The 22,612-nt window shown below is 42.7% G+C and overlaps 1 protein-coding gene across 3 annotated transcripts; it reads left to right on the top strand.

Annotated features, from left to right (window-relative positions):
- The first annotated feature begins 413 nt into the window (after positions 1-413).
- On the top strand, positions 414-22,233 carry pxnb (paxillin b). 3 transcript variants are annotated; one of them, XM_033619800.2, is made up of 14 exons: positions 414-556; positions 11,833-12,041; positions 13,046-13,131; positions 13,235-13,374; positions 13,450-13,633; positions 14,941-15,052; positions 15,178-16,479; positions 17,607-17,873; positions 18,000-18,404; positions 18,560-18,721; positions 18,831-19,004; positions 19,090-19,171; positions 19,291-19,439; positions 19,889-22,233. In XM_033619800.2, exons 1-14 carry the CDS (start codon positions 544-546, stop codon positions 20,153-20,155), a joined length of 3,552 nt encoding a protein of 1,183 aa, XP_033475691.2. In that variant the 5' UTR covers positions 414-543; the 3' UTR covers positions 20,156-22,233. The 3 variants fall into 3 exon arrangements, with proteins under 3 accessions (XP_033475691.2, XP_033475693.1, XP_078027053.1); XM_033619802.2 differs by lacking the exons at positions 15,178-16,479; positions 17,607-17,873; positions 18,000-18,404; XM_078170927.1 differs by lacking the exons at positions 18,560-18,721; positions 18,831-19,004; positions 19,090-19,171; positions 19,291-19,439; positions 19,889-22,233 and having other exon boundaries at positions 18,000-18,410.
- Positions 22,234-22,612: the final 379 nt, after the last annotated feature.

Genomic DNA, 22,612 nt, shown 5'->3' with positions numbered 1-22,612 from the left:
TATGTTGACAACATGCGCACTAAGTAAACACCAAACACACTCCTCAAATCATTAAAGAAAGGATCTCTTTACTATGAGAATGGTACTTTCAGTTATTGTGGTCCTGTTCTCTAGAATTCACAAGAGCTCAATACATTTTTAATAATACCTAACCTACCTACTTTTTGTCAGCTATGATCTTTGTCTGTTGATTTGCTTTTTTATTTGAAGCACAATTAGTTTTCTGAGCCTGTCGTATCAAATGTGCTGTATAAATAAATTAGTCTTGATTTGACTATTCGCATTATCAGGCTATCCAGTGTTTTTATTTTAAGTGTGTAATTCCAGCTTCTGGCCTGTAGATGTCGCTCATCACTGAGCCTTGGTCCGAGCACGCGCTCTGGTAAAGTACACATGCACATATTGCAGCGCGTTCACGTGAGCTATCCTGACCAACTTCCAGGGCAGCAGTGGTGAAAGTTGGAGAGCAAAATTGAGACTTCGTAAGCAGTCGAGAAGCTCGCCAAACATAAAGCTGACACAGTCCAGAGCCAGGCAGCCACCATGGAGGATTTAGGTAAGTTATGAAGTTGTTTTTGAGACGCTCTGTGTTTTCCTACAGCAGTCAGTGAGGAGCGGATAGCAGGGTGGAGGAGTCAACGTTACGGCGAGATTTCATGTTGAAAAGACAGTTTCTGGGTCACCTTACTTTGGGGAAAGTTAGCTCCTTTCTTCCAGAAATGTTACAGTACAGTGTGGCTGAGTGAATGTTGGGCACCTTTTACATTTACCCTAACTTTGATTTATAGAAGCATCGTAGTAACTTAGCGGCTGGACATCGTTAGCCTTTACCACCACCTCCTTTTAAACTCTCCCTCTCTGTAGTAACGTTAACGTCTCTGATAATAAAACGTTATCCTGCACATTTAAGACAGTTACTTTTCCTCAATATCTATGTGCCAGAGGGAGGAGATATTTGGCTGACATTTTGACACCGAGCTTCAACATTACCTCGTCAACTTTTGCCCCCAGGCTATTCATTCCAGCTTTGAAGTGGTGGAGTCAACAGGCCTCCCCATTTAGACTGCTCAGTACAGCACAATGTGAGCTCAACCCTGGCTTGGCTGGCTTATAATGTATCTCCAGTCTGATGGAGCAGACTTAACTGCAAGTGATACCTAATTACTGACCACACAGTCTACCTTAGTGTCCTTTTTTACAACTGGAAAGCCTTGATACAGGAGACAACGATGTGATTAGGACTATAGAAAAAGTGCCATAAGCCATAAATTAGATTAAAAAGAAGAACCACCCCAAATAAACATCTTATCTTGCTATGTCAAAGGTGCGTCAACACTGTCTACAGGAGGTGAAACAGTAGTAGTTACTGGTAGCTTGTTGACCTTATGCTGTTGTTGATTTCTGCTACATTAGATCGGTGTAGCTGTGTCAGTATCTATCTGTGTCCATGCATCACAGACCTTGAGTAGTGGAGCTGCTGCGAATTCAAAACCTTCATGCCTTCACCAGTTAATTTTTTGCATTTTCCCTTAAACAATTGATTATCAAAATTGTTTATGATTATTTTTCTGTCAATTCATTATTCAGATTATCATTTCAGCACTACTGGTGCTATTACTGCCATTTATCTGCCCTGGGTCCAGTACCAGCACTGAGGACAATCGATGTCATGTACTGACTGTGTGTAGCTCCGTGCAGTCTATCCGCTCCATCTGTTTTTTGTGCGTCACTAACGAGTCACCTTTTCAGTTCACTGGCCCTTGACCTTTGACACTGAACCTCTGAACTTCTAATTTTGTTGTTATATTTTTCAACAGCTGGTCAGTTTGCTATATTTACTTTGCTAATTCAGAATAATCTGTTTCCGTGGGATTGCTCCCATTGTACCAATCTCTCAAAGTAGAAAGGCTGTAAAATGGATTTGTGAATTGTTTAAGTGGAGAGACGATGGGCCACATTTTAAGTCTGGCCCGCTTTGAGAATACCTCCAGGGCACATTAGATGCTCTGGCTGCCATGGGCCACTGAAAGGGCTGATTGTTGGTTGAGAGGGAGCCTGCAGTCTCACTGAAGCAGCGTGAACAGCACGCTGAAGGAGGGGGCGAGGCTGCTGAGGAATGTCGAACATCACTCTGTGTTGGGGTCCAAGGCCAAATACTCTCTGGGTCATGACTCACCTCCTACCACTACTCTCGGTCCCATGCGTGCTGCCACCAAAGGGAGGGCTGTCGGTTTCAGTCGGTCTTAAACCATGGGTCATCTGGTAATTGCAGACACTTACAGATTGTTAAAAATGTCTTGAACTTTGAGGTCTGGTAGTCTGATGATCACAGAACAGTAAAGTTAAATTGCTTACTGTTACTATTCAAACTTTTCTTGTACACATCACGTGGCAAACCCTCCCATGCCCTCCCTAAATATGCAACAACAAATTATGGCAAATGTTTGTAAATAACTTCTGACTGTGGTTTACTGCACTTCCAGTAAACCCCCAGCAAACAAGCCGCGCCAGACCCTTGTCTTGTCTTCACTGATGATTGACAGAGCTACTCTGAGCTGTTTGGAAACCTGATCGGGCTCCACTCTCTCTGCCTTCCTTCATTCTGTGTATATTGATCTGCTTAACACTCGAGAGAGGGAATCCCCTCAGCATAGTGTGAGCACTCTTCCAGTGTGTTCCTCTGAGTCAGAGTTTTCCACAGGTTTTCTCTGATCTGCCTTTTTACAGTCCAGACCAGGTGGCAGCCAGGCCTAGCCTCACTGTCGTTACTTATGTGGCCAAGGGGACGAGTCCTCACCCAGATGTGGCCCTGACGTGACACACTATCTTTTGGCTTGTCCCGCTTCTGTTTTTCATGTTTGTGGGGTACAAAGCCAAGCTCTCTCTCTGAATTCCTCAGGATTGTGTGAGATTCAGGCAGACTGACCTCACCAGGCTGTGGAGGCTCTGCTCTGTGTCTGCATGTTAACAGTAAAGGAATTGGATAAGCACAGACATGCATTATGCTGTAGGGTCAAGACTTAATTGCTCATAGCACTCAAGCTCTCCTTTTGTTGGAAGTTCTTACTAAATAGGCTGCAGATTACAAATAAATCAAATCAAAAATCTAGGCCTTGGTTACGAAGGGCCCCAAACCCCTAGGTCCCCCAGCTCAGTGGCCTAGTGGTAGAGTGTCCGCCCTGAGACTGGGAGGTCATGGGTTAGATCCCCGGCCGGGTCATACCAAAGACTATAAAAATGGGACCCATTGCCTCCCTGCTTGGCACTCAGCATCAGGGGTTGGAATTGGGGGGTTAGATCACCACATGATTCCCGAGCGCGGCACCGCTGCTGCTCACCGCTCCCTCAGGGGATGGGTCAAATGCGGAGAACAAATTTCACACACTCAGGTATGTGACAATCAGTGGGACTTTAACTTTACCTCGTGGCTCGCTTATTAATTTCTTGCACTATTAAAGTCCTGTCTTGCAGAGGGGGCCCATAGTCAAAATATACTTTTAGCACCTTAAATATTTCAGTTGATGTTACATTAGTCCTCCTGGTTCCCTCATCTTGAAGTCAGTGGGTTTTTGGTTAGATGTCTGAAACAAGGCCTGTAGTTAAAACACAAGCTTAAGAGACCTTCATGTTTTATGCTAAGACATAAAATATGTCAGTAAATACCCAACTCATATATTCTGAGCCTTTAGGTGTCTTAAAAAAGACTTATGCTAACAAGTGGCTAAATGAGACTACACAGTGTTATCATGTTGAACCACGCCAAAAACAGCTGTACAGCCTGGTGGTAGTGGCAACATCGAAATCATGTGACTGTGGTGTAGTTTGTTTATAGCCTAACATTAGCTTTTTACTTCTGGAGACTGAATTTACATGTCAAAAATCATAAAAGTGGTATTCATTTGTGAAGATTATAATATCAAACTTGTTTGCCACAAAGCATATTTTCTGCAGTCATCCAAAATTCAATGGAAAAATCCTATTGGCTGTTTAACAAGGGAACCAGGGCCAATGCAAATGTCATCCCTACAGCACTCTGTTAGCGGGTTAATCAAGCTCACATCAAATCATCACCGTTCAGTGAGCATTAGTATGCACATGTATTATTTAGTACACTGTGTGTTGAAACAAGAGCCTTGTATGTAATCATTGCTGTGTCCTATACAGATGATAATGTAGCTAGTAATAGTCAGATTTGCTAACCTTTTAATGCCAACATGCAGACAAGTCATCTGTACCGTATGTAAGTAGGGTCATGTTTACAACTGAAGACTAACTTTTCTCAATCTGTATTTACTTTTAAGCTATGAAGAGAAATCAGTATAGTGCACAGCTGTGTGCAGTAGCCTACCAATATAAAAACATTGTTTATTTGTGTAATCAGCTGGGAAGAAACACAGCAGAGAACAGGTACTATTTATCACTTAAATGCAGATAGGCTTCAGTCAGTGAGCAGTGTGAGACACTCAGCTCTCTTTTGCACACACAAAGAGGCTTGTATGTATCTATGGGAGGTGGTTATGAGGGCTGAAACAGACAGCGGCACCTGCCAACATGCCTTTTGTAAACACACAGCAGCAGTTAGATTTACTGTAATAGTATCAGTTGATCACCTTGCAGCGGAAGATGTTATTCTCCAGGCAAGAGTAAAAGTTGTCTGTTGAAGGAGCAGCGTGGTCTTAAATGTTTACAGCGTTTACACAGCATACCAAAAGATCTTAGAAGGTCTTAAGTGCTTTCTGTGTCCTGGTGTGTCGGCAGCACAGAGTTAGTGTTACCAGACTAGCTTTCATCACCCCACGAGAGCTGTAAGGTTAGTGCATACCACCCCTAACCAGTGGGCTTGCCTGCTCTGCTACAGAGAAGCTCCTGACTGTAAATCAGTCTTGTTCCCGAGCTCCACACCCATCCTGTTCTGGGTCTGGGGAAGAGAGAGCTGCATGGCTGACCTCATCGCTTAGGCAACAGACCCTGCCCCATATCCTGAGGAAACAGAGGAGAAAAACAATGTGCAGAGTCAGTGCTGGAGGCCAGCAAACACTCGTAGGGTGGGCAGCAGTGGGCCTTGAGGGTGTGATCGGGCTGCCAGGACAGAGTTTTCACTATTAAACACTGTTGTTGCTTCACTTGCAGTACCCTTTACTCTCTTCCTCTCTTCAGGCTGTTTCCTCACCTTCCCTGTTCCATGACCTTGTAACTTGGCTCAGAGAGCAGTGCTGATTATTTTCCTGACAGGTCTGGTTAACGTTGTAGGAATCTGAGTCCCTGCTGGATTCTTCCAACATTAATCAAGCTGGGGACACCTGAGGGCATGTTCAAAGACAGGGGAGCTTCACATCTGTAAAAAGGGCAGGGAATCTCACTTCTAGTTCCCGAATACTAAAATGTTGTCATAGTTATGATACTATTTTACTTTCACTTTTCTCCTCATGTTTCACAACTAGGACTGGTAATGGTACCTCAGTGCCTAATAGGTAACTGAAATGTTTCCATAATAGGGCCACAACTAATGATTATTTTCCATTGTCGATTAATCTGTCAACTATTTTCTTGATTGATTAGTTGTTTGGTCCATAAAATATCAGAAAATGGTGAAGAATGTTGATCAGTGTTTCCCAAAGGCCAAGATGATGTCCTCAGATATCTTATTTTGTCCTCAACCTAAAGATATACAGTTTACTGTAATATAGGTGAACAGAAACCAGAAAATATTCACATTTAGGAAGCTGGAATCAGCTAATTTTGACCTTTTATTTTTTTCTTAAAAAATTACTCAAACCAATAAATTGATAATCAAATTAGTTGAGGATGACTCAATTAATTTTTGCTGCTTTAGTTCATAGCACTGAGTTTTAAAAACTTTCAAATACCAAAAGCCAGCATCAAATGCTTGCTCATCACTTTGGTATCAGTATCGAACTCAGGTCAATAACTAAGAAAGGTATCTAATTTGTCTCTACAATTTCCAGCACAACTGAGATTATAATAATACAATAACGGATTCAGAAAAATAATGTGACTATTTTCGTAACTGATTTATTATTTAAGTAAGGGCTTCTCTGGTGCTGGCTTCTCATGTATGAATATTTTCCTGTTTTCTTGGTCTTCCATGATATTAAAATTAATATCGTTGGTTATGGACTGTTGGATGGTTGGCCAAACAAGCAATTTGAATATGTGAACTTCAGTTGCGAGAAATTGGAATGGGCATTTTCTACTATTTTCTGTCATTTTAGGGACCACATACAGTCAAGCAAATAATCAGCAGATTGGTTGATAAGGAAAATAATTCTGAGTTGCAGCCTTATTTGTTACACGCCTGAGGTAGGTGGTGTAGAGAAACCTCATCCACTGAATCAATCCATCAGGATTTTGCTGGTGGCTGTTTAATGTTCTGCTTCTCTATAGGATGGCTACATGTTTGGAGCATAGCTTAGTGTTTTCTGTCAAGTGTTTCAGAGACAAGAGAGACAAAAGAGCCTTTCTTTAAGGGTCTTCCTCATCCTACCCAATTACACTCTCTTATGGCACAAAAGGCTTCTCACTGACATACGGTCCTCGCACATGCATGGCTATGAATGTGTCCTCAGTGACTTGGTGTTACATCAGTCTTTAGACTTTTCACTGTCATCTGATTTACTGGTCTGTGGGGAAGTGCTTTTATTTTGGTGCAGCGTTCTCTCAAGGGGCGTGTCATCTTTCGGATATGGGGCTGCTTGGCAGGGTATATTTAGGTATGTTTATTTTGAAGTAATCACCCTAAGATGCTTCTGTCTTTCGGATGGTATGCTGTTACACTCATTCATCCTTTATACAAACGGGTGGGCATCTGTAACCTTTAAGGTTTAACATTTATTTGAATATTTTTTCTCTTGGTCTGTCATTTATTGTTTGCTGTTTGCCCATATTCTCTCATTCGTTCACACTCTGTCCGTCTGTTCCCTGTTTCTACCCATCCTCCCCTCCCTGTCTCACTGGCATCTCACCCTCAACCCCCCTCTCCCTGGCCCCTGTCTGTCTTCTTTGATATAAATATCATGTCGGGTTGGCCTGATGGGGTCGGGTTTCGGTTTGGGGCTGTGGCCAGTTCTGCTCTTTTGCTCCCTGGCTATAAACAGGTGAGCTGTGGACCCTGGTGGGCCATCACCATTGCCTACATGTTAATAGAAAAGATTAGACAGCCCTGGTTTCGTCCCCCCTGCCTGCCTGCACTGTACTCTACACTCTGTGGGAAATGGGCAGTAAAAACATTGACATCTCCCTTATCCTGGAATTCAAAGCATGCTGTAGTTAGTGGAATGGGTTCTGTAATTGTCAACACCATTTTTTCATTTTCTGGACTGACAGATGGTGTTTTGTATTCGAGCACATTCCTCACCGGCTCTGTACCTAAAATCCTGTGGTATCGGAGGAATGTGTGTTCTGCTGGAGTAGATTTTATTACAAAGCATCATTTTGATTACAGATAGGACAGGTTGCATGTGAAATGATGTCTAACTGGATCAGGGCAACTTAATGTACCCTTCACATGGCCACCTTCCCCATGTCCCCGCCTGATCACTTTCTTTCTCAGAAGTGGACAGAGGAATGTGTGGAATTCCCCATGCACCTTCGCTCCCATCTGATAAACACTGCGGGCCTGTGGCAGAGCCTTGGGTGGGTGGGGGGGCTGTGCACAGGCAGGACTGTACATGTACCCACTGCCACAAGAATGTGTACAGTGTCCACATAACTTTAGTGTTGTTTGTTGAATGTAATGAAGATTAGTTACCACAGTGTGACCACAGACACTTCCCCTGACAGAACGAGCCACTGTTATATTGTTTGCCTGACGTTTGATAAATTCATCTTGTATTATTAGTCCCAGCCATCTCCTTTTTGATGACAGCTTTATTCCTCCAGACCTTGCACAATGGACTATTGAGTCAGGATGCTGTTAGAGCAGAATTGGACTTTGTCCATTGTGGCTCCTACCCCCTGTCTGAAATGGAAAAGATTAGCCTGTTACTTGGCTTACAGTGTATGTTTGCATTCTTAATGCTTCTAACTCTTCGTGGACCAAACTTGTGTGAGACTGACGAAGGCTTGTTGTCTGTCCTCATGCCAGACTCAATGCTGCCCTCCTCAGGGGAAATAAGGAAAGTAAGATGGTCTTGGCTACAATCTCTATCCTTTTATGACCTGCATTAAATCATATAAAATAGACACACTCAACAGTCACTAAGAATGTTGTGTATACATGGTGTGTCTGCATACTCAACATTTTTAAAATGTCTTGTGTTCAGATTTATAAATATTAGGCCTTAAAAGTAATTAAATAGCCGTGAATGTGAATTTGTGAGGTCATAGCTGCCACAACTATTTTATCTAATTTAATTTATTCATCTTTTTTTATTTATTTTTTTGTCAAAATGAATCAAAGTCGTCTGCCTGAAAGTCTACATTTTCTGATGTTACAACTCTTTAAACCTGACACTGAACCTAATGCTGTCTTTTTACTTTATACTTGGACTTAGCTGTGAGCAAAATGTAAATTTCACTCACTCTAATTACCATATTCCTATATAGAGCCTAACCCTGCAAGGGACCAATACTACTCACCTGCAATGCTTGAATAAGAGAAAGACGATTTTGTCCAAAACTCAGTCTTAAATTCTGTTAAAAATGATCTTGAAAAGTTATTAAAAAGTGTCTGCTAACTGTAGACACCCTGTGTGTATAATGCACAGGCTGTTTAATCGACGGCGACAAAAGGATGTCAGCTGGACGTTGGGGATGTATGAATTATCCTTTTTTTAATGCAACATTTAAACAGGTTTGACTGTGTTACACATCTTTCCTAATGCCCTTTTCCCCTTTATCCTGCTAAAGAAAAAGCAGAATCCAGTCCATGACTTAACAGTTAGTTGATTATCAAAACAGATATAGATATTTTTTTCTGGCCAGCAACTAATTGATCAGTTGATTAATTGTTTCAGCTCTACTCCATGTCTTTAAAGCGCCTGTGTGACAGGCTCTTGATCCTTATTCAAGTCAGGGACATCAAAAATGTAGGACTGGAAATAACACACAGACAAAACCAGTTTTCACTTGGACTGTCCAATTTTTCTACAAACAAAAACACACAAAAATGGGCCCTTAGGAGTTTTGCAACATACTGAAGCTGTTTGTTTCCCATTAAGGCATAAATACAGTTATAATGCTTTAGCTATTATAGTTTGAGGTAAACAATGAATCTAATGCATCTCTCTGGAGTTCATGGGCCTGTGCTGTGCCTGACTCTCAGATGTGTAGTATCAGCAGGCAGGAGGGTGTAATGAGTGCAGATGCACTTTTTATAGTACAAGTCTCAAAAACTTGGCTCCGTCTACAAGTTTTTTAAAAGGCTTCAGGCAGTCCAGCTGTGTGAACTTTCTAGGAATACTTTACCATAATTAGTCTTCATTTCAGCTTTCAGCTTTATTTATTTTTTCATTTGACAGCTTTTAAGAACTTCTGCGCTACACTGTATTTTGTATGACTCACCTTTGTCACAAAACCAGCTGTGGTATTTTGCTACGTGGAGGCTTTGTTTTATGAGTGACAAAGTCAACTTCAGTAAGACCTTGTTCAGCATGTCGGCACCAGGTGCAGCTTATTTTGAGCTGGTCGTGATATTTCAGCACATTTGCACAGACATGGCCCACTCACTGAGCTTACTGCTTTAAATAGGCCTGTGCTCCCATCTGGTTTATGTCAAACTACGTGTCCTAAACATTTAGCTTCTAGGCAGGAACTCATTTTGGACTGACATCTTGGATAAAAAGTGGTGGCAAAAATGAGTGAGAGTGTCCAGTTTATCACACTTTTGTCTAAAAAAAAAACCTAAATCAGGTTCTTTTGCATATTTAGATGATCTTTAACATAACAGACACAAGTCTGACATATGTAAAGTTACCATCTTATTGGCCATATTCATTTGTGAGTGTAGATTTGAAGGTGAGAATGCACTTATTGGATTATTTTATTAAGAGAAAGGCACAATGAAAAGATGCTGTTATCGAAAGGACACTGTCACCCAATTTTGGCTCTCAGACCACTCCCCCCTGTAGACGGGCAACGTGTTATCACTTCTTGTTGCTCACACTGTCCTCGTCTGTACTGCTGTGTGCTTCACTCAGATACACACATCAACGCATACGTATTACCTCCTGGGAGATATTACAATTACAGCAGTTGGAAACAATAATGTGAGTACTGTCTCTCTAACTATTTTAAAAGTTAAATATTTGTATTCCTGGATTACAGTGACACAGCTTTTTTTTATTTTTTAATTATAAGATTGCATTGTGAGTGCTGTGTTTTTAGATCTTTTAATGTTGATGCAGACAGAGGAAAAACTTAACCTGTTTGTTCCAAGGCTGAGTGGGAACTTGATTTTCCAGATATTCTGTGTATGTTTTTTTATGGTCAGTTGATTGTGGATGGTACGAAGGCAGTGTCTCTGTGTACTCAAGACCTCATCTTAAGTTTTTAAGTAAACTATTTACTTTGCTGCTGACTGACAGTAGGATTCATGCTGTAACCTTGTGTGAAAGAATTGTGGAGTATTTGGAGATGACCAGATAACAGAAAATGCCTACAAGTAATCCATCATCACTTAAGTAATTTCTCTATTCTATTTGTTGTTTTATATTATTCAACAGATCAAGAATAATTTTTATTTTATTTGTAATCTTGGATTATTTCTTGAAACTCCTAGTCAGGATAGGAAATACAAGTTCTCATATCTGAACATATTTTAAATTTAGAGAGACATTTTTAACTTACGTAGATTGTATTTGAGAAGGGGCTGGAGCCTGGTTAGCAGTCAGACCTTATGGTTAATTGGACAGTTTTCAGTGCTGCTCCTCTGAGTTAACATGTTTAAAAGTGCAGCGATTCCTTGAAACAGACTGTAACCGTTCCAGGCCTCTGTAGTGTAACAGTATGCTGCTGGTGATTGCGGTCTATTCTGGACAGGCTGAGGATGGATGGATTGTGTGATGTAAGAGTCTATTTTGCTCCCGCGTTCCACCAAACACTCAGCAGGGTAACACTGTACCCCCTCAACCCTGGCCTGGATTCAGAAACTCTTTCTGTCTGTCTGCTCTTTTGTTCTTATCAGTCTGTCTTGTTAAGTTCACACTGATTCTCATGAAACAGAGACTAACCAAACACATACAGTGCTCACAGAGGTTATAAAACACTGAAATCAAGGATTAAGCTCATAGACAGGTAGCTCTCATTGTCAGTAGGGTTGTATTTATAGTGTGGACTGATGGAGAAGTAGGCTGGGGATTTCAGGGGGTATTTTATGAAGGCCTAATGGGTTAGGTATGAAGTTGAGTTAGATGATGTACTGTGCCGTGCTGTGATGGTGACAGGGCCTAACCTTTCTGTTGAACGATCCTGTGCTGAGGAAAAAAGCTTTTTTTTGGTGGCAGGTTGGAATGAGAGATGGACTCAGACTCACTGCCATTGTCTTTTTACAGCCTAACACCACAGTCAGTAGTCGCCTCAGAGCACCCAACAACCCCTGTAAAGAATTAACTGGTCTGCAGCCCAACCATGTTTGCAGATCAAAATAACTTGCAAAAACAGTTCAGGAATTTGCCTCTGAAGTTTTATGTCCCGAAGACGCAAGGATTTATTGTGTCTGAGTTTGAATATTTTTATTTAAATGAAAGTAAGACATAATTGGATTGTAAATGCAAAGATTGCACCATTGTAATATCAACCTAATGTGTGGTATTTTCAGTTGGAAGTGCCCTTGCAACAAAAATGCATTAAAACTTCAACTATCACATCTTTCAGACGCGTTGCTGGCAGACCTGGAATCTACTACATCCCACATCTCAAAGCGACCTGTGTTCTTGCCTGACGAGACACCCTACTCCATCCCCACCGGAGGACACTCCTACCAGGATGTGTCAGTTCCACCTCCAGTCCCTCCTCCACCCTCAGCCGAGGCTCTGAACGGGTCCCTGATAGATCAGCCAGACTCCCACCACTCCTCTCAGCAGGTAGGTCTCTGCTGTGTGACCTTGGATAACTCATGAACTGATTTTTCTCTATGAAGCCACTCAATAAAGAGGTTTGGACAAGGAACAAGAACAAGTAAGTGACACAGCACAAATTAGATCTGGAAGATATACAAACGATGAAAGATAAACCCTTAAAGCCGCTTGTATCATGTATGTCTGTGTGCTTCTGATCACAACTGAAAATAAATATGAGCAGGGATGCTAAGTCTTAAGCCTCTTTCACACTTGCACTGCAAACCTGAAATTATCGAGACATTACCCCAAGGAGCTGTATGTGAAAATGCAATTGTCTGAATCAGTTGGATTCCTGCTCGCCCCCTAGTACAAAGTCTGTGCAATGTCTGGTTGAGCCAGTGTGTGAATAGAGCATGTAATCGTCGGGAGAATTCATAACGAGTGAGTGGGCGTGTTGATGAAATTTCTGTCATCTGGCTTACACAAAAACGCACACACATCCAAGGATAAAGTAGAATGGTCATTTATATGAGAATGGTAACAAAGTGTATAACCTGAGAGATCATGCCGAGATTCGGGAACGTCTGTCTGTAAGAACTGATGTTGGAGGCGCTGGTGACTTAGTGGCAGAGCAGGCGCCCCATGTACAAGGGTACTGCCGCAGCGGCCTGGGTTCGAATCCAGCCTGTGGCCCTTTGCTGCATGTCCCCCCCCCCCCCCCCCGGGCAAAAAATAAATAAATTTTAAAAAAATAGAACTGATGTTGACTTTGTCAGACAAATTTAAAAAAAAATGGTGAGAGACTCTTAAATTTTCCCAGGGGCCATCCCTCACCTAAACCAAATGGAATATTTCCAGTAGGTGAGAACATTTCTGACACAAACATGCTACATGTGTGAAAGGAAAACTCCAGACATTGTCGGGAGTTCATATGAGAAGACAGCTTTACAGTGTTACCTGGGTCCAGATAAATGTTATATTGAAAGCACCAGTTTTCTCAGTATGTTTGACTGATATATCCTCTGCAGTCGTTAGGTTCAGCCCAGAAGAGCTCATGGTCCAGAGACAGTAGCAGCTCTCCATTGTCTCACATTGAAGAGGACCACGTCTACAGGTATCCTGCCTCATCTTGTGTGTATTAAGTTTATTGTATTATCTGTCAGTTCTCTTTAACTTTATTTGCTATTAGCAGTTGTCTCTGTCTGTCTCCTCCTCAGTTTTCCCAACAAACAGAAGTCATCAGACTCGTCAACAGCAGCCTTGACCTCTGCCATGGGTAGTAACCTCTCGGAGCTCGACAGGCTGCTGCTGGAACTCAACGCAGTGCAACAAAGCTCTCCTTCATTCCCCACTACAGGTAGACACAAAACCTTCAGCTTTATCAGTTCTGTTTGTGGTGAGCAGGATTAGCTGTACTGTTATGTTTCCACAGAGGAGGCAGCTCCACCCTTACCATCCTGCAGTATCACCCACTACGAGAATGGCAGCACCCCTGACATTATGGTGAGCCCCCCCTCTCAGGAGAAACCCAAGAGGAATGGAACGAGGCTGGATGAGGCCCGACCCACTGTTGAGAGTCTTCTGGATGAGCTGGAGGGCTCAGTGCCTTCGCCCAGGTACACACAGTCTCTCCACTGAAGCAGGTCTCTACCTTGGCATAGATTTATATAAAAGATGTAGGCTTCCATGACTGTCATTGGGCTAAAAAAGAAAGCGGTCTTGCATTGAAAAAAAGTTTGTTCTTACTGAATGTCATCCAGCCCCATCTTTGCCTCCATCTTTTAGTTTCTTCTCTAAAAGGCAAAAGATGACCAGAAAGCAGAGCTTTACAGCGGCAGTGTCAACTTCTTGTCAGACATATTCTGAAATTTGCATTTAATAGGATTACAGTGGCATCAAACGGTAGATAGTTTGTTTTGTTTGTCTATCTGGTGTTTTTAGATGAGGAACAGAGAGTAAGGACAACTTACTTCCTCAGAATTTACACCCATGCCAGCAGTCAGCTAGCCTGTTAGCTGTTGTGTTGGCTCAGTATCCAGTTGCAAATTTTAATAGAGGATGGTAGGTAATGCAAAAACTACTGGAGCTAGTTAACTGAAGTTGGCTTGGCTAAAGACTGATTTATGGTAGGGTGCTGGACACTTTTGATAAGTGTTGTGCATCACTTTCAATTTATGCTAGTCATACTTATGGTAACCATAGACCCCCTGCATTTTTTCACATTCTCAGTCTATTTCTTTTGTTTTTAGTGAAGCAAAATCTGCACCAACAGTTGTTTAAATCACAGAAATGTCCCCCTGTATATATGTGTTAAACGTATTAATCGTATTTATTGATTAATCAGCTCCCACTCTGTTCTCACTCGCGACGGTGGGCTGGGAAATAAAATCAATGAATCAATAAATACAAACACTGTTTTTTTCTTCCCGTGGTGCTGACATGAAAACTATTTTGGTTCAGTAAATGTCTGCTATCAGTCAGCCTGGTGAAGGCAGTTTGACAGGCCACTGTCCTCTCAGCTCCGCAGGCGCTGCTGCTGACAAACGGCTGCTTCTGGGACAGAGCTGCTGAATGCAGGTTGAAGTTAATGTAGAGTCAAAACTATGGCGACGATAGTAACATTACCAATCACATTGCATGACAAAAAGTTTTGTAATGTGTATGCAACTTAACAAAATTCTCTTGGTGCACAACATAAAACGCTAGTGTCGTACAACACTTTCTGGCGAGAATACTTAATTTCTGTTGAGCAGCACTCAAAGTGTCAAGTGCCCAACCATAAACAGGCTTAAGCTAGAGAAACATTTTGTCTTCTCATTGAACTTACACAATAGCTCTTTTGAGTTATGCTGTTAGTAAAGCTTAAATGTTTACATGTGATTACAAATTATATTTAATTATAAATTTAATATGTATTTTCCAGTTCCTCTGCTCGCCACAGCGATTTGGACTCCTCTCAGCAGCAAGCCAGAATTTCAGCTTCCTGTGCAACAAGAGAGCTCGACGAGCTGATGGCCTCTTTGTCTGACTTCAAGGTACAAAACAGCACAAATAAATCCTGCAAAGGCTTCATCTACAAAACACAAGCTTCTCCTGTCATATTTCTGATGATTTCTGTGTTTTCCTGCTCTTATCTTGCTTGTGCTTATCTGTCCTCTAGCCCAGTACTTTGGGCTCCCTGCTAGACCCAGCAGGAGTGTCCTCCAGCTCACCTCATCCTCCAGTCTCTTCCTCCGTCACCCCAGTGGCTTCTCCTTTTCCTAGTCTGTCCCACCCGTCTGCCTGTGCCTCTCCTCTTTTCTCTTTGCCTGCTGGTCTAGAGCTGCACATCGATGAGGATGGAGGTGACGGTGGCATGTCGATCCCCCATGCGAACCGTCTCTGTCCCCACAGTCCTATATCCTCACTTTCTGCAGCCAGTGACCTAGACCTGGACTCTGTCATAGAAGTCTCTTCCACCATACTGTCATCCCAAACCAAGTCTCTGTTAGCCCTCTCTCAAGCTGCTTCATCTAACTCCAACTTTATGAGAAATAGCCCAAGTCCCTCCAATACCACCACCACTCCCTCACTCACCTCAGTTAATACTGTCCTGGACCACAAGTCCTCCAAGTCCCCTAGTCCATCTGTAGAACGGGTCTCACCCTCAAATACTGTTGGTAAATTCCCTTGTGCCTCTGAGTCTGCGAGCAAGGGTTCTGCTTCTTTTCATGACCTCGTTTTGAATTTCTCCACCCCACCTCCCTCTAAAAACCTCACCCCTCCTTTCTCAGCTCCAAAGACTCCTTCGCCCATCCCTTCTGCCATCTCTATATCTCCACCTTCTGCACATGCTTCTTCAAAAACATCTTCACCATCTCCAGCCTCTCCATTGATCAGCCCCTCTCCCCTGGCCTTCACAAGCCCCAGTAGACAGCTGTTGGAGTTGGCACCCACAGACCAAAGAGCCAGCCCCCTAAGTGTACAGCAACCCCCAGTGGTAGAGCCCTCCCTGGACGAGGCACTAGATAAGCTGCTAGAAATGAGTTTTGCACAGAATCACTCAGCAGCACACATGGAGGAACCACAGCTGAAGATGGAGGCACAGTGTCTAGGTAGGGGAATGCAGGAGATCCAGGAGGAGCTCATTCTGCCCATGGACAGAAACAGTATGCAGCCTGACACTTTTACCAGCGCCACCAACACCATCACAGATGAATCAGTGGACGGAGGCACTGATGGGAATGGAGATTTGGACTGGGCTGACGAGGAGCTGTCCATGTCCTTCCATGATGGACTGGATGGCACCATGACGCCTTATACTGAGAGGCCGTACACAGATGGCAGTATGACCCCGCTGACAGAGGCCAGCTGGATGGATGAGTCCATGACCCCGTCTTCATGCCCTGGGACCCCTGATGTTGCCCTGGACCTGCCCCTGATGCAGACTCCAAATATAGACAGAGTCTCTGCTTCCGGACATGTATGCATCTCCAATCCTGCTTCACACAACATGGGCTTGTTTTGCTCACATTGTTTTGCCCCTGCTTACGAGACTGACGGGAAGCTAGCCTCTGCTTTGAAGTTGTTGTTTTTTTGTTTTTGTTTTTTTAAATCGCTGAAACGTGATCCCAAATATTTATCCACTAGTTTACTCACTGTTATAATTTACACACCTTGTCATTGTAACAGAGATAAGACAGGGGTTGTTTTGTTAGCTTTTAATATCATCTCTCAAATCTTGGTCAGAACTATTAAGTAGAACTGAAAGAATTAGTCAAATAATTGGTTCATCGGCTGACTTATAATGAATAGACAGAATGAAAGGTTAAGGTTTTATGTTGGTCACATAAAACACAACAGGCTTTCAATGTTTACGCTATCAGTCTTTCTTTAATCTTTCATTAGTGCTGGGAATCAATACAAGTAGTATCATGACATTTGCAGTCAAACAATACTTGCATTCGATGCATTTTTGTACCAGGGGTCTGATCCCCAACCATCCCCATTCCCTGCCAGGTCAGCCAACTTTCTGTTGCTGCCGTTTCCAGAGAAACTCTCCTCAGCAAACAACGAGTTCAACGTCTGTCTGGTTAGCACAGGTTAACTCTTTCTCTAATCCAGTATTAGATACCCATTTAACTAGACAGAAAAAAGTCACTATTATGTTTGCCCTCTGAAAAAATAATGATGAAAGAAACCTTTTTGAAAACACATCATCAAACTGAAACTAGTGGAATAGAGGCTAGCTTAGAAAGGGAGTTACTGTAATTTTTGTTGTGATACTGCACTTACAAATAACTCACTGACTAGCAGCACCAATACTTTGCATGGCACATAAACACCACAACCCTTACCTGTTACACCAGTTTTGTGTGAAGGACCCTAATGCGACCACCGTTGTGAAGTTTTAAAGGCATCTGACGTAAGCATGCAACAAATGCATGAAGTGTGACACGAAGCCCGCTGACCACAGCATCTTGGCCTGTCAATAATTAAACAGTCTGAAAGTGTGTGACTCACCTGCTGCCCCAGAGCTCTGCTGTAACTGCTCCAGCTGGGTTGTGTTTGGTGTGGACGTCTGATAACGTGCTCACCATTCCCCCTTAGATAAAGTCAGTGATAAGGCGCACTAAGGAGATTCCCAACGTGCACCCCATGTTCCGAGATGGCCACCTGCGCAGGAAGATGGGACCCATCATTGTAAACAAGAACACTTCTCAGGACCGTCTCATAGAGGAGCTTCAGGGCAAGTTTGGGATCGGCCGCTCAGAGCGGCGACGTAAACAGTCTGATGACTGGCTGACAGAGGGTGTCATCGTCACCTCCAAACCCCAGCGTTTCCGTGCCGATGGGGCCGGCAGTGAGGTCGACAAGGTTGGCTTCAGTGTGCTCAGCAGTTTTTCCCAAATATTTCTTTTCCTAATTAATTAACCTTTAGTTTTCTACACACTTTGCTGTCTGTGTTCCCTTCCTTCTTTCTGTTTTTCTCTCCTCTTTTAGATCGTAATTCCCCCAGAGTCGCCTGTCCCTGTGAGGAAGGTGCTCCCACCTCCCTCCCCCCCCACCTCTCGTCGTCCCCCTATTATAGAAGAACCTAGGCGACTACTCCCAACACAGCAGCCTCCTATCCCCACACCGCCACCTCTCCCTCCACCTCCCTCTCCCCCTCCACAACCTCCCCACATCCAGGAACACGTTCCCGCTGCGCCTCGGCAGATTATAAAAGCCCCACCTCCACCAGCCCCAATACAGGAACCTCCTACCCCCAAACCAGAGCCCCCTCCCTGTGTTCCCAAAGCCCCAACCTGCCCTCCACCACTGGAGCCAGTGACACCAATTGCACCCAAAGTCCTGGTGTCAGTAGGCTGCCAAACCGAGTATGACCCAATCTTCCCTCCAATGCAGGCATGAGCCCCTGTCTCTTATCCCTTCTTCTTTTTCACACTTTTACATTTTCAAATCATAGGAACCTCAAACTTGAATATTGCACTCTGATATATGTCTGTGTGTATCAGGCACATCTTCAACAAATAACTGTTTTTATGAATGAACCCTTTCAGATTATGGCCCAGGGGAAGAGTGGTGTTCCCGGAGGGCCTCCGACACAGGTCAACAAGCTGGACAACATGCTCGGTAGCCTGCAGTCTGACCTCAACAAACTGGGTGTGCAGACGGTAGCTAAAGGAGTTTGCGGAGCCTGCTGTAAGCCAATTGTCGGACAGGTGAGATGCTTTTGTTAAGAAAATACATCTGTAGTAAAAATATATTATAATTCTAATCATTTTTAGAGTTTGCTTAATAAATGCTCAATCCTCTTTTCTGTTTGTCTAGGTGGTGACCGCCATGGGCCGCACATGGCACCCCGAACACTTTGTGTGCACACACTGTCAGGAGGAGATTGGCTCCAGGAACTTCTTTGAGCGTGAGGGACAGCCGTACTGTGAGACAGATTACCATAATTTGTTCTCCCCAAGGTGCTACTACTGCAACGGGCCCATACTGGATGTGAGTCACCGCTGTTTACATATGTTTGTCATATCTGCTGTATGTGACAGTCAGCCAGCAATAAGTGCTGTCATTGTCTGTTCAGAAAGTTGTGACGGCGCTGGACAGGACATGGCATCCTGAACACTTCTTCTGCGCTCAGTGTGGATCCTTCTTTGGCCCAGAGGGTATGTTGATTTGTTGTTGAATAATTACTATGACTTTTTATTTATGTGGCACATTCATTGTAGTAGAAACGATAGTTGCATTTTGATTAAAATCTGCCTCTTTCTGTTTTTCTATCAAGGCTTTCATGAAAAGGATGGAAAAGCCTATTGCAGGAAGGATTACTTTGACATGTTTGCACCAAAATGTGGCGGCTGTGCCCGAGCCATTTTGGAGAACTACATCTCAGCGCTGAACAGCCTTTGGCATCCTGAGTGTTTTGTTTGCAGGGTCTGTATCTTGCAATTCTGTCATTCTGGTGTTTTTTTATGTACCGGAGCTAGAGTGCCTCTGTAAGACATTGTAGTGAGAATAATAGCATCAGAATAAGGCCCTCAACAGACAGAGTGCATTTTAACAGCACGGGGGTTGCTTTTGTAATGGTGTCAGTGACAGTGAAGTGTTTTGCCCGCTGCTTTTGCTATGATGAGCGCGTTGTGTTTTTCTGCTGTATACACCTTGTGTTTTTGCAGAAATGCTTTGAACACCACCTGTCCATTTTTAATGCAGATATTAAGGTATAGATGTGAGTTTACTTCCAACAAACTAGCAGTTAAGCTAAGGACAGGTGATTCGGTGGTTGCCTTTTAACAATAAAAAGGGGGCGTTTTGCAAAAAGCGCTCTGTCTGATCGCGTCCTAACAGCATCTTCCTCTATTCTCTCTTATCTCCGTTTACAGGAGTGCTTCACCCCATTTGTGAACGGAAGCTTCTTTGAGCACGATGGCCAGCCCTACTGTGAAGTGCACTACCATGAGCGTCGTGGCTCCCTCTGCTCCGGCTGTCAGAAGCCCATCACGGGACGCTGCATCACAGCCATGTCCAAGAAGTTCCACCCGGAGCACTTTGTCTGCGCCTTCTGCCTGAAACAACTCAACAAGGGCACCTTTAAAGAACAGAACGACAAACCCTACTGCCACGGCTGCTTCGTCAAGCTGTTCAGTTAGAGAGTGAGGGAGAGCATTTCACAGTTCTGGGTCAGGGCTTTGATAAGTCTCTAAAGCATCTTTAGCACAGGTAGGGGGGGATGGGATTAATTGTGTTTGTATCAAAGAAGGTTGTCTGTATTCTGATGATGACATTGGAAGTGTTTATGGGTTAGGTACTGTATGTGCATGTGGTTGAAGCAGCATACTGTCTCTGCCAGACTATAATACCTTTAACTTGTCCTTCAGAAATTTGGAGAAACTATTTTTAGACTGATCGCTATGCCCTGCCTTTTGAACCTCTTAAAGGTTTTGGGTGGGTCAGTCGGCTCAGGTGTGGCGCAGACATACTCAAAATGTGACATTACCAGGGTTTTCAAATTTACACTGATGCACAAGTCTGAAGTTTTTTCTTGATCACCCTGAAATGTGTTGGATATTTCCAACAGGCAAAGAGCTGTCCTTTTCTGTAATTCTCTCATAATTGTGTTTTCAAAGCTTTTTAGTTTTTATCTTGTTAGATGGTGGTGAGATCTTACTGAACACTGTAGAAATCCATGAAATACTCTGTGTTTGACATAGTAGCTCACTGGTTGAGCGTGTCATTTTAGAAACCTTTAAAAAAAGAAATATAAAAATCAGAAAACTGTAGCAGGGAGTGGGTGACCTGATGTTTTTTTAACACTACAATATAAACTGTTTTTTACAGCAGAGGAGGGTAGAAGGCTTTTCCCCCATGGTATAAGGTTGGTGAGAGCAGATGGATAAATCCATGATATCACTACAGCATTGACTAGAATTGGGCTGTGTCAGCATTCACAATTATTTTGTATAAGTGAAATGGAATGTTGTGTCTTAAAACTTTTATAGACACATGAAAATACTATTATATAACGATTTTAAGTGTGGATACCAGATTGTTACAAAGAGTTTTTCCGATAAATGAATCAAGAACTGAATGAATCAGTTTTACACAGTTTCCAAAATCAGAGTGTCAGGCACACCTTTTTTTAGCCAAAGGCAAACCCTGCATGATGAATATTTTTTACAGTGATCATCAATGATGAAATTCAATATATAGCCATCCACCAGTAGCTGCGTTATTCACTATCAGTCACATATGTTTGAAACCTCACATTTTTATGCAGCCAAATCATTCCTTGTATTTTCGCAGAAGCAGAAAAAAACGATCTGAAAACAGATTCTTGTAGTCATCTCTTACAGTGAAGTGGAATCACACAAAGATATTGGGAGTATATTGTGCATCTCTTCCACTACCATTGATGTTTTTTGTAAATATCCAATGCAGCTACATTGTGAGCAAAGCGCTGGCATGCTAAGCATGGACATGTGTCTAATAACCACTCATTCAAAGAGGGAGAGGGCCGGTGGGAAGGCAAAGCAAAGATACTTTGATATTTTTGGTGTCATTACTGTATTGAGAAGCTGATGAATGTGCAACTATTTTGAAAGAAGAAGTACATTATACAAGAAAATGTGCCTGTGATATTTCAATGACTCAACTGTGGGTTTAAAACTTTCTATTTCAGCATCAGCATGCATTTCTGAAATAACAGGCTGTCTGTGCCATTGTATCAGTACCATGTCTAATAACACTGGCAAATCCAGCAGAATACTGACAACAGGTCAGTAGTCCGCAGTTATGTTTTCATGTTATTAGTCTGTGAGTCCACTGAAAATGTAGGCTGTAAAAATGAAAGCCTGGTGGTCTGTTGATGACTCAATTCTCTCAGCATCTGAGTAGCATCTACTGTATGAGCACCAGGTTGGATCTGTACATGTAATCATGACATGCAGCAGATATGTATCGGGCCTTTTGTCTTGTTCAGGGAATTCTAGAGCCTTAAATCTTTTCTCGCTCTATTTAAGATATCATGTAACAGTTGTCTTTTCGAATCAATTTAGTAGAGTGTTATTTAACCAAAGCCATACCTTCTTTGAATTGTTTTAATGTCTGTTCACTTTTTGTTTTTCTCTTTTCACTCGGAATGTCAATAGTAATGAATAGTGAGATTCCTCACCTCTAGTCTGATTACACAAATAAATTCTGTTTTGGTATTAAAATGCTATACAAAGGCTTTATTTGTGATGTGCTTTCACTCTGTGTGTCAGTTTTACACTTAAGCTCAAGGAAACACCGTGGAGCACAAACATAGGTCAAACTGTACCGCCTTCATCCTCATCCTCATCCTCTGCGAGTATTAAATAAGAGGAGGAAGGGTAACAAGTTTATCCCTCTAACGTTCTGCTCGACTTTTTGGTAGAGCACATTTCGAGTCACTGTATCTTAGTGAAAAATTTGTGAAACTGACATGAATCTGACTGAGCTATCTCTACCTATTGGGTTAGGTATGTTATACTAAAAACAATCCAGTAGATATCACTGTGTCTTCAAATAGTATGCCTTTTCAGGTCGCCTCCAACAGGAAGTGGGTAACAAAAAAGTCACTCCAGGCT

Source organism: Epinephelus lanceolatus, chromosome 9, assembly GCF_041903045.1.
Source record: "Epinephelus lanceolatus isolate andai-2023 chromosome 9, ASM4190304v1, whole genome shotgun sequence".
Taxonomy (NCBI): domain Eukaryota; kingdom Metazoa; phylum Chordata; class Actinopteri; order Perciformes; family Serranidae; genus Epinephelus; species Epinephelus lanceolatus.
This window is presented reverse-complemented; position numbering and strand designations above follow the sequence as displayed.

What these genes read in the sequence shown, in the direction of transcription:
- pxnb (XM_033619800.2), top strand. An exon ending in ATCCTTCTTTGGCCCAGAGG is followed by an intron (nt 19,172 to 19,290) that starts GTATGTTGATTT and finishes TTTTCTATCAAG; the next exon opens with GCTTTCATGAAAAGGATGGA. An exon ending in CTGAGTGTTTTGTTTGCAGG is followed by an intron (nt 19,440 to 19,888) that starts GTCTGTATCTTG and finishes CTCCGTTTACAG; the next exon opens with GAGTGCTTCACCCCATTTGT.